This window comes from Puntigrus tetrazona, chromosome 3, assembly GCF_018831695.1.
Source record: "Puntigrus tetrazona isolate hp1 chromosome 3, ASM1883169v1, whole genome shotgun sequence".
NCBI classification, from domain to species: domain Eukaryota; kingdom Metazoa; phylum Chordata; class Actinopteri; order Cypriniformes; family Cyprinidae; genus Puntigrus; species Puntigrus tetrazona.
Genome location: NC_056701.1, coordinates 26,872,964 through 26,885,068, shown reverse-complemented (window position 1 = coordinate 26,885,068; position 12,105 = coordinate 26,872,964). Strand labels below are relative to the sequence as shown.

At 38.5% G+C, this 12,105-nt stretch overlaps 1 protein-coding gene across 7 annotated transcripts in view; it reads right to left on the bottom strand.

The window, feature by feature from the left end:
- Positions 1-12,105, bottom strand: part of LOC122339380 (caskin-2) — a 45,990-nt gene that overhangs the window by 20,969 nt on the left and 12,916 nt on the right. For all 7 annotated transcript variants that reach the window (XM_043233937.1, XM_043233939.1, XM_043233941.1 and 4 more), the window contains one exon: positions 2,845-2,896. In XM_043233937.1, the coding sequence (XP_043089872.1) occupies positions 2,845-2,896 (52 nt within the window). The remainder of the gene's footprint in view (positions 1-2,844; positions 2,897-12,105) is intronic.

Below are 12,105 nucleotides of genomic sequence, written 5' to 3'. Positions count from 1 at the left end.
AAGTACAAGCTTATGATGCACGCTGAGGTCATCATTGAGTGGCATGCAGAAACAAGGTTTTCCTAACAATGTTCAACGAAGTTCAGATGGGTGTATCTTATAAAAATTAAAGTTAAAAATAATAAATATACCAAATAATATCTCATTTAGATTTTATTTAAATATAAAAACGCAACATTCCAATTTTTAAATATGATTTCAATTCTAATTACTGCAAATTTGACTATGTGATTAAAAAATATTATTTCATAAAAATACTTGTTTGAGAATGATTCTTGATTGTAATGAGATATCCTTGTATAAATACAGTTTTATGTATAACATTTATATCAAATATTTTTCTTTTAATTTTTAGAGAGTGCCGCGTGATCCAAATATGTTGCGCATTTTGTAAGATTCAGATTCCTGACAGCCTGAAGCTTCTGCCTACACACGGTGAGTCTATGTACTTCAATACTATGTATTCGCATTAATAAGTGATACAGGTCTCTGCATGATTGTGTTACACACACTCCGAGTGAGCTCGACTACATCCTTTCACCCCTTTTCCTGTTTTCCTCTTCTGTCAGTAATTTTCCATTAAATAGATGTTATATAACAAAACCCGGTCAGTAGATACCATGGCAACATAAAGCAAAATAAAACAATGTCAATGATGTTGTTCAAGCTAAGAGTAGACGGCTTTAAAGACCAGAAGAGTCAGCCTGCTATCTATTTATAGTGCTTAAATTCCATATAGTGGCAGATTTGTTCACACCAGCCGTATATGAAAGCACAAATCAGCACTCAACAACTCCCATAAATCTTCATCCATCATTCTCTGTTTTCCTCTTGGCTTTCCTATCCGGCCTCAATAATGGCTGTTCGGTGCTTTGTAAACACTCCTATCTAATTCGTTACAGCCCTTATCCATGAATGGCCATCTCTGACCCCTCTACTGGCCCACCCCTCTTTCTCTTCTTTATGACAGAAAGGTGGGGGGCGACCAAAAAACAAGCACCTAAATGTCGCCATAGTCTCAGCTTTAATATATGAGGTCAATGTAGCGTTTTACAGCCCCGTGAGAGGCCCGTCTTATCTCAAAGACACTGTTGACATAGCATGTTTTAATGGACTGTGTGAACAACGATAGTGGTCAGTTTAAGACAAGACACAGGTAAAGCATCTGGCTTACAGCAGTCAGTCTTATAAGCACTGCTTTTAAGGCTAATAGCGCACTTAGTGTGTACCTGAAGTTGGCCAAACATGATCATTTCAGCAAAGACAGATATTTCAGGGTATCTGGGGCAAATCTGCACATTAAAAATGTAAATAGCTGTAAAAATGTAAAAAGATATAGAATGGCTACACAATTCAATATAATAAAGCCAAGTGAAAAATTGATCATAGACATGAAACCTTGTTATAAAAAGTTTAATGAGGGATGTAATTCAGTAATTCAGAGGTGTGCTGATTCTGATGTCTGTGTGATTCAACAACTTGCAAAAGCTTTCCTGTCAATTTCAAAACGAATCAAAGTGGGATGATAAATCACACAGGAAGTCAACATGCTTGCACATGATCATACTGACACTCTCAAGTGACGGGATGAGGATGTGATGCTAATTTGTACTAAACATGTACTAATTTGAACACTCCCTGTGACTGGGTGTTATAAGCACTTACACTGTCTGTTTGTCTCTCTAAAAAAATGAATCGCTGTTGTACTCTCAATTGTAAGTCGCTTTGGATAAAAGCGTCTGCAAAATGACTAAATGTAAATGTAAATGTAAATGTGATGCTGTCAGTGAAGAGAACATAAGCAGCTGTACCCTCTTTCAAAAATTTGGAGTTTATTTATTTATTATTCTAAATAAAATGAATGCTTTTATGAAGATTTTTTGTGGAAACCATAACACTTTTTTCAGGATTCTTTGAATAATGAGCTGCCTGCACAACTCTTTCAACATTGATAATAATAATAATAATAATAATAATAATAATTGATTCTTGAGCACCAAATCAGCATAGTAGACTTATTTCTAATGGATCATGTGACACTGAAGGCTGGAGTAATAATGCTGAAAAATCAGCTTTTCGTCGCAAGAATAAATTACATTTCAAAATATATTCAAATAGAAAATGTTATTTTATGTTGTAATAATATTCCAAAAAAATGAGCCAATCTTAATTCAGCCTTACTGTTGAATGCCAATCAAAACATATTTCACACTAAAATTAAAATAAAAGTAGTATAAATTATGGTCAGACTTTACTTTTAATTTTCCAATTCTTGCTGATAACAAACCACTATGACTTTTGCCTCAAACACCTAATTGCCTAACACCTAATGCTGCTTATTAATAGTTATTTAGGTCAATGGTAAGTTTAGGTATTGGGATTACAGATGTAGAATACGGTCATGCAGAATAAGTACTAATGAACAGGCAATATATTAATGGGCCTGCTAATTAGTAACTAGTTAATAGTGAGAATTGGTCCATTTACTAAACTATAAAATTAGTTTTTGCTATTTTTGACCATTAACTATTACAAACTTGCAATTAATATTTTTTCCAATTATTTTAGGAGAAACGTGGTGCATGTTATAAATACACTGCAAGATATGCTATGTTGGCACTGTCTTTTGACCCCAGTGGTCTTTAAACTTTATAATAGCAATACTAATGGTACACTGAGGTGTCATTAACAAGAAACCTATAGTTCTCTGGCAGCTTCTCAGTTTTTGTGACCTTACAGGAAAGTGCATACTTCACAGTGTGTGTGTTATGACCTAATTATTGTGTTATTATGTTATTGACTTGATTTCTTATGAGATTCACCCACAACACAACAATGACTCACCCGTCTGGATCCTGATAGTTGATGTTCAGCCTCTTTGTAGAGCCCAGTAACTCTACGACAAATGAGAAAAAACACAAGTGTAAGCTTGACGATCAAGACACTAGAGCTTTTTCTTCAAGTATATTAATACATAGTGGTTTATGCCAAACTTATGACTAGAAACAAAGGTGTTCATGCTCTGTAAAAAAGACCTTTCATTAATTGGCCTAGCTGATATTTACATCACAGCATCACAGCAGAATGGCTGTCAACTTCAACCAATTCAGTATGAATTACCCTCTCCAGCTTCTCTCTTACAGTCAAGGCTCATGATTTGTCACATGAAGCAAATGAGAGGGCCGTTTGTTCATTCACTGGACATGTGGGATGTGTCTATATAACCCCGTGAGGTTACAGTGCTCTGGTACATAAACATTTATCAGTGTGTATGAACCATCAGGTACTATGCACAGAAACACTGGCATATTCGCTTGAATTGTATAACAACTTGTAACTTGAGAACTGGACAGTTTGAAGAGAGGGGTCTGAAGTGTATGTAGCCCTTAACAGGTAGTGCTGGGTGGTTGCTATGGAAAATGCCACCAGTAGTGCAAAAATGACAAACTACTCACTTTAACTTTTAGGTTAAAGTTTATGAGTCGCTGCTGGGTAGTTTACATTGGTCTTTCCCATGAGAGCCCCAGAAGGAGTCTGGGATCCAGACTGATGAGAGAGTCTTGAGGACCTCTGGAGATTCATGTTAGCTTACTAGGAGATACAGGACTAAATAACACAACAAAGGGCACTTCATTAACCTCTGACCTCTGCCTGACCTCACTAGCTAGCTCAGGGGGCCTTAAACTGGCAGGAGGATGGAAAATAATAGACCACTCAATGGTGATCTTTGGGTCTTTGATCTTCAGCAATTGTGGCCCTCAAGGGAGGCAAGTCTGTCACTGCAAAATATGGACAGTGTCTCAAGAACATTAGTCAGTACTTCAAAACCATGATACACGTTTTATTAAATCTAGATGTTATGTTTTACACCATCTTCTATTCTGTATTTCCAGAATCTTTCCCGGTAATGACAAAACCATTAAACCAGACCACGGGAGCGGCAGAAAAACATACAGTCTCCGCCCAAAGGTGAATCCGCGATTGTATTCCCAGTTCGGAGAGGTCAGAGTTCAAGACAGTGGGGGCATTGAGCTAGAATGGGACCTAGAACGCAGACACTGGATACACCCACGATGTGGAGTCACAGTGACGATCCATCGCCTGTCCTTATTATGAAGCTGTCACAGCAATGAGTGACACAAACACAAAAAAAACCTTTGAAGTGAAGCTCTATAACCTCAATCCACAGGAGCAGTTAATTGACATGGACTCAATAGAACCTAGTTAACCCGCCATACATAACTGAGAAGCTTTGAAGTAAACCAAGGGCTCTCACTTTAAAATGGAAAACCTATAGAAATAAACAATTTTGGTTAAGAATGTGACAATCCATTAAGCACTTCATTCAAAAGAACCAGCTAAAATGAGTCATTTATTTGTGAGCCTTATTAAAATGGTCATACAAAAAAAATACACCCTTCATTCATGTGCAAAACATTTATTCAAGTTATTTTTAATGCAGTTTATGAGCAAGAAAAAGCACCTCCTCTTTGGTTACCACACTGGTAGGACTGAAAATAACTACTGTTTTTTTAATGCTAAAACTGGCAGGCATAAAGCATAACGGGTTTTCCACCACAAGAATGCATTTGGATGTTTTTGTTCAACTCTGTACAATCAAGGATTTAGTTGAACTGTAAAGCCGACTTCAGGTTGCTGCTTTTTCTGTTGAGTGAAGCTTGTAAACTTGAGAGTCTTTTAAAAGAAAGAAAGAAAGAAAGGAAGAAAGAAAACACTAAATTTAGTCAACCACTGCTTATATCAAAAGTACACAATTATATGTTCAACTACAAAAGAGCAGCCAACGCCTTTCACTACTATAACTGACAATGCGTTGGAGCCAAGCTGTAAACATACACACCCAAAGGAAAAGCAAAGCTCATGATTTTACCCTGCCTATGGTGGTGGAGTCACACAGATTGTGCTCCATTTTAAACGAGCCATAAGCACTGCCATATTAAAATATGACACTTCCCATAAGCTTTTGAATGATGAGCTGCGCTGGTAACATAGTGATTAAAAACATAAGTTGGTAAACCAAGGGTCTGTTTTATGTCTAATTTTGATCCATTTAGTTGAAAAAAGTAGTCTTGGTTTGGCTGCATGTTCATTGCAATGAACCACTATTTATAATAAAATTGGATGGCAGTGTTTTTGGAAACGAGGTATAACTTTGCACACCTTACAAAACATATCAATCACCTTTTTGTGCAGTATGAAAGAAAGTTGACTTCAAGAGGTAATCTTGATAGGTCCAATGCTGCTCTTGTAAGGCCACTTCAGCGCCAGGAAATGTTGTCCTGTAAACACTTGTCCTAGTGGTAAATGTATAACTGTGTTTTTTATTCCAGAAAATGCAAGTGCAATTTAGGAGAATCCTGTATTTCCCTATTCAAGAAGCTGTGTCTACATTCACAGTAATTGTACCCTACAGACTGCTATCAAGTGTGGCTTTGATCCTTAATCTGAATGTTTGATGTTTGATTTCCATACATTGGCTCCTTCCTGTAAACCAAAGTCAGGACAACTAAAACAATGGCTTAATGACGGACAACCTTCCTCTTCGGTAATGACTACTCAAGAAAGTTCTTGATTAAACAGAAGGAAGGCAGGGGTGGACTGCTTAGCATCTGTGGCCGTCCCAAATGTCTGAAGAAAAAGGCCTGAAGAATTTCAGCAGAAAGCCAGAGGTGGCAGATTCCAGGAAGTTCACAGCTCCATTCTAGTCCTCTTGACCTGACAAAGAAACGCCTGCAGCGCAGGGAGATTATGTGTTTGGAGAAAGAGAAACACACTTCCCCCAGTCCTCTTATCGGCTGTGTAAATGAAGCTGGCGACAGCTACCACTCTGGATTTTGTACAATATCAGAGCTCAGAGAGTCTCGCTCACAGGCTCTTTCAGAGACCTGCTGTGCAAATACACTGGAGCAAGGAAATGCCCTAAATCTCAAAAACCAAGTACGCTACTCGGGTAAAAGTATGTGAACTGTACAATTCCAGCTACAATAGGCTCAACAAGAACATAAATGTGGAGTTTAGGTGCACATTTGTACACATTTTGCCTGTTTCCTTAGCACTTGCTGGATTATGTCATAGGAAGCATGAGATCACAGGAAGCAGGAATTAGGCTTTCGCTAAAGAGTCCTAGACTGTGCTTTAGGTAACAACCACATCCTGTCATCAAGACTTCTTCCAGCAGTTCACTGAACATCTGGGCTCCTGTCAGCATTTACACACAGAAAGCTCAGACGCTGATCATAGAAGACGCACCATCCCTTTCAAACTCTTTCTTTTAACCAGTCTCAGGTTACGTAATGACGCCAAATTCCAACTCATCTTCATCATTTTGCTCATCTCTCTTGCTCTTCGCATGGATTTGTAAAGTGCACATAGTGTCCACAGCGAGAGACAGGGTGGCGCAGTGCACTTCTGCTCCAGCAGGCAAAGACAAACCCATCTCAGTTCACCTACCATGTCTTTGGTGGTCTTCTTTGTTTACACGTTGTTTTCTGCATGGAAGAATGCCCTTCCCTTTGTGAACCACTTTTCCGGTTTGTGCCATCCCAAACCAGCAGCGAGGGGGGTTGGGACTCAACACAGATGGAGGGATTGTTTGAGTGTGGACGGAGGGTGCAAAAGCAAGTGTGACCCTTGGCGAGATTAGGTGGGGGGTCTGTTGACACAGGCCCCATCGAGAGCAGCCAAGCTTTCAAGGACTTAGGATAGGCCCCTTATTGCACTTCCTTCCCTAGACCATTGTTCCAAAAAGTAGGATCACTTAGACTATTGTGTTCGTCCGGTCCTCCCCAGTAAAACACTTCCAGGTCTTCATGCAGAGGGTTAGAAGATCTCCTGGTGAGGTCATGTGCTGTGGTACTTTATTGAGTGCTTCAATTGGTCACCATGACAAACTAGGGGAAGTTTGATCTGATTCTGTAAATTAGCTTGTTTCATCACTTGTGAATGTGTTACATGCTTTAAACTGTGGGTAAACAATTAAATATGATTATTTGTTATGTTTATTTAGTGAAAAACATGATTTATAACCATATCTTTATATCTTTACTGTATTGAACATTTAACCTACTTGGCAACAATGGCTTTTACTTTTACTTAAAAATGAAGATTCCTCTGATATGAAACACAAAGTTTGAAAATGTACTAATATGTTAAAAAAAACCCTGAAATTTTGCTACACACCAACTCTAGCAGTTCCCATGAGATGATTACTAAAGCAAAATGGGCAATCATTCATCTTTATTTGTGTTCACAGAAATAAAGGTAAACAGAAGTGTTGTTTAGGGGAGATGGTAGACCTTTCACACACTTAAAGCTCTCCACACTGGAATGCAGAGACTCATGTCGGCATGTTCCCAAGACCCCTGATGAAGCCCTGATAACAGAGACGTCAGGTTCTCCGTGAGAGATAAAGCCGGTCTTTATCTGTGTAATATCTGTCTTTCCAGTATTGTAGGTCATAAACATTGCATGTTATAATCAAACCTCCAGACTGCAACTAAGATGGTTGCAAATGCGACAGAAAGCAAATATATGAGAATATAATTTAAAACCTGGTTGCCAAAAAAATGGAAAATAAAAAAAAGATTCTACACTTTATTTTGTCAGATACTATTTGTTTTTTAGATCCAGTATTTCACTAACGAAACCCAGTGTTCTGGATGACAATTTTATAAACCGTCATAATTTTAACACTATTCTGTAATTTGCCAACAACAAATAAGTCATTTGGAGACTAAAATGTTTTTACTTTATGAGGCAAGGGCTCATTTTTCTTGAATCGGAAGACTTGGGAATGTCAACAGTGTCGTCTGGGAAGAATCGAGGGCTCCAGCGTATGAATGAGGGAGGTACGGAAGATAGATTAGATTTGGGTTTAAAGAGAGGCAGGATACGTACAGAGTTCATCCTGCCCCGCTGCTGAGGTTTGGGATGCCCTTGCCTGCTCAGGGTTAAGCATCACAGCGTGTAAATAAATAATCGTTGCAGATGGGCCCCGAGGAGCGTGTGGTCACATGTGCAGCCAACTCAAACACGGCACAGAGCACACGCATCAGAGTCCTCTGAAAAAAGTCAAAAAAGGCTAAAGTTCTTATTAAAACCGGGACAGAAAGTTCACGCTAGGGGCTACTACTTACCATTGGTTAGTTTAAGGGGTGTTTCCTTTAAGGGAGGCAGTGCCTTCTCAAAAAGGGATAAGAAAATAATCCACAGTACAAAAACAAAACAACACAACACAAATATTACTGAATAGGACATAAGAAAACATAAATCACTTGCTTTTCCTAAAATGACACTGTCAAACAGTGGTTAAAGTTACAGGGAGGCATTGTTTCTCTTGCCTCCCCGAATAATAAGTATACTTAAAATAATGTTTAAGAAAAACTCAGTTTTGTCCAGTTCTGCCCAAAGAGTCTTAAAAGAGTTGACCCTTAAATGCACAAATGTTTTACATTACATATTCGGGTTTGTAGTGATACGGACGGATGGATCTCTTATTGCTGCAATAGCAAAAAACTATCTTCATATTGCAGAAAAATAAAATAAAGCATATTTCATTACTTTTTGGAACTTAGGGTTTTATCTGAGCAGATGATTTCACCATTGCTTTCATCGTCAGAGAGTAATTCCACAGTACATTCAGCATTTGGCTCATATTCACAATAATCTCAACCATATTCTTAAATCTATCATTTTCAAAGACTTTAAAATCAATATTTTGATCACTGGCAGCTTACATCTGCCAACAAATGACAGGAACACATTTCATTTTGTACAATAATTGCTCTGCAGTAAAGCTATACAATCCATTTGGCAAAACTTTTGATTATGAAATTGTTTAGTTTTATGCCTGTTAATTATGAGTGGAAAAGTATTGCCAGATTGGAAATATCCAAATATTGTATGTATTTGGAAGAAAATTATCGTACATGAGTCATGCAAAGTCAAACGTACAGAATACAGCTATTTATCTAGACCAAGTCTTATGCGAATTAACACAACAGATAAATAACTAGATAAATACCTCTTGACTCATCGGAAGCCTGCATGTTGGCAGATATCAGACATTTTTCTTGTTATATTATTTACAATCACTAGACTGAGGAATACTAAGAAATTTGATGTCTACCTTTAAAAAATTGAAAGAAGGGAGAAGGTGGATGAAGTCACAGGTCACTAAAAATCTGAGGAATGCATTTAAGGGTTAAAAATCACAAAATAATACAAGGCTCCGAATGTGGAAAGTTAATCCATTCGCTAGATTACTGGGGACAAGAGCAAACTTTCATTTTGGCTTTCATTATGAATGTCACAAGTCTTGAAGGATTAGGGTCAGGGGAGGAGATCAGTACAGGGCTGTGACATCCCTTAAAGGGTCAGTAAATTTAAGATGGAGTTGATCTCAGTGGTCAGAGGGCAAAGGTTGAGCACAAGATTAGATTTTACACCAAAGCCTAAGCTCAGGAAACAACAACTTCCAATGGCTTTTGTGGGAGAACGTTCAGACTCATTCCGTGCTGGCAAGCCAATGCTAAGACAAACAAATCAAATGACCGTTGATCTTTTTCAACACAACGTAAAAGTTCACCTGATCATCCACTGAAACTGAAAAACTGAAAAAGCACCGTGTTCCTGCAGCGTTCTCAAAGTCAGCTGCATCGCTGACTTCTTAGTGAAGCGTTATTTCAAACTTCTTTAGTGCAAATGCCAAAGTAATTTACGATGATTCAATTTGTTTTCAAGCTCAGGCCGTTCTGTGTTAGATAAAAATGCAGAGCTGCAGCATTCAATTTCACCAAAAGCTCAATGCAGAATTCACATCGGTCCACGCTTTTAACTTTAAACACAAGGCTGCATTTTTGAAATGGCAGCAAGTCACAAAACGTTTCAAAGAGCGCTGCCATTCTATAGAGAGATTGTGGCTGGCTGTCGCTGCCAAGGCCTGGATCTGAGGCCTCTTGAAGGCTATGCATATCCAAACCAAACACATTCCATGTTTTTATGTCCTGAAGAAACCAATCCTGTTTTCCCTTTAAAGTCAGATTTTAAAAAAAAGATCTCTGGAGACGGAGGAGGCCAATCCCGTGCTAATAAATCAGTAATGGAAGTCCGCTGGTGTGCGAACTGTCCGAATTTCCCAGCTCCGGGTGTCTGCAGTGTCAGCGGAGCCGTGCCGTCACAGGGCCAGCGGTGCAGTTAATGGACACGTCTGTGACTGTGCTGCGGTCAGGCTGTGTCACAGAGGACAGAGCGGAGAGCGCGAGACATGCTTTCATCTCCGTGCCAAATGACGGGGTCCGGCAGCTGCGGGGCCAGCCGCCCTGGAGAGCAGAGAGGAGGCCCCGAGACTCTCAAGAGAGCAAAACACTTTTTTTTTCTGGTAAAACAGCCATAATTCACTGATGGGCAGGTCCTCTGAGAATATGTCCATGCTGAATGCTTTTATTTTTAAAGAACTAGAATGGCTGTCATTCGCAAAAGTTCTACACATTCCCTGCCCCTTGAGTTCGCGTTAAATGTGTTTTGTATAAAAATGTGTTTTCTAATTTCATTGTTCACCTACCTGTTCTGACTCAGTGCACTTCAGGCACATATTTTATATTGAGTTTTCACAATATTCTTGAGTATACGTAGTTGAGAACAGAACAGCATGGAGCACATGCAGACTACAATATATATTTAATCAATTAAAGGGATAATTCAACCATGAATGAAATATCTGTCATCAGTTACTCTCCTGTCATTACAAACCCCAACTATGTTGAATATGGTCAACAGCAGCTTAACTGTAATTGCTTGACGTGCGAAAAAAGCCCTCATTGGCTCTTGTGGAAACTTGAATATACTCACATAGCATGTGACAATCATCCATATTGGTTCTTGCACGGCAAAAAGGCATGTCAAAGCTTTTATTTACCATATTTTATGTGCTCTCTGTACACTTATGTTTATATGTAAATAAAAGACATAACTCCTCTTTGTCTAGTATATGAATTGATTGTGTCCTTTCAGAAGCCTTGGATTAAGTTGTTTAATTACTTTTCTTAATGAATCCTTTGAGAGTGAGAAATAAATGACAATTTTCATCGCTTTAATCCAGATACTACATTGGTGCATCACTTCCAAAAATTGCCAATTCCATTAAAAAAAAAAAAAACGACTTAATGACTTAAACCTCTGTCAGTTCATTTAACACAGCATACCATTGTTAAATCCATTAGGCAGATTTTCCCTAAAAAAATCAGCATGGAAAATGTGGAAAACTGTCCACAGATTTTGTCTGGGAATGGTGATGAGGTGCTTCTGCGCGTTTCGGAAGAACGGGCCCGTAGCATTTGATGAAAAAATAACCAAGGAAATTTTCTTGCCATTCCGAACGAGGAAAAAAAAACTTCTCAACTGCTTAACGACAAGAGGTCGCTTTAATTATATGTGCAAGGGCTCAAAAACTACAATTTGATGAGTAAAGTGCAAACAGGTTATGAAGCTAGTAATAAAACAAACCAAAGCTTTAAGTGCAGCCTGTCAAGACGGAGAAAAATAAGAGGCTGTCATTTTAAATTATGTGAAAGAGTTACAGAGCCGTTTCCGAACAAACACTTTGGATAAGAATGTTGAATACGGAATTTTAGAAGGCTTTCATTATTATTTGCAATGGCACAAACCACCATCCAGATCACAGGTGCAAGGTTGTGCCAGTGCCCACGAGGGGAATGCATTTCAACTAGGATTAAAACAAGCCGTAATTTCCTCCTGCCGTTTCCTATTATGTCTCAAGAACAACAACAGGAGAGGGGAAGATCATTCAACAAGAGGGAAACATCTGTTTCAGCCATGGGTTTTTCCACTACAACCAGCACATAAGGAATATTACGTTGATGGCATGCGAAAATAACCCGTAAATAGCACTCCAAATTAGGCAACTGATTTTGAATCTACAGCATGTTTTGCATTCGTATACAGAAAACAACTGATCTAGGATCAGTTTCTGACTATAAAGCGTTGAAGTGAAATAATTCATCTTCAGTTGGTTGGAGTTTCACTGAGTGTATATCAATAACAGTGGTGTTTCAGAAAGAGATGTCC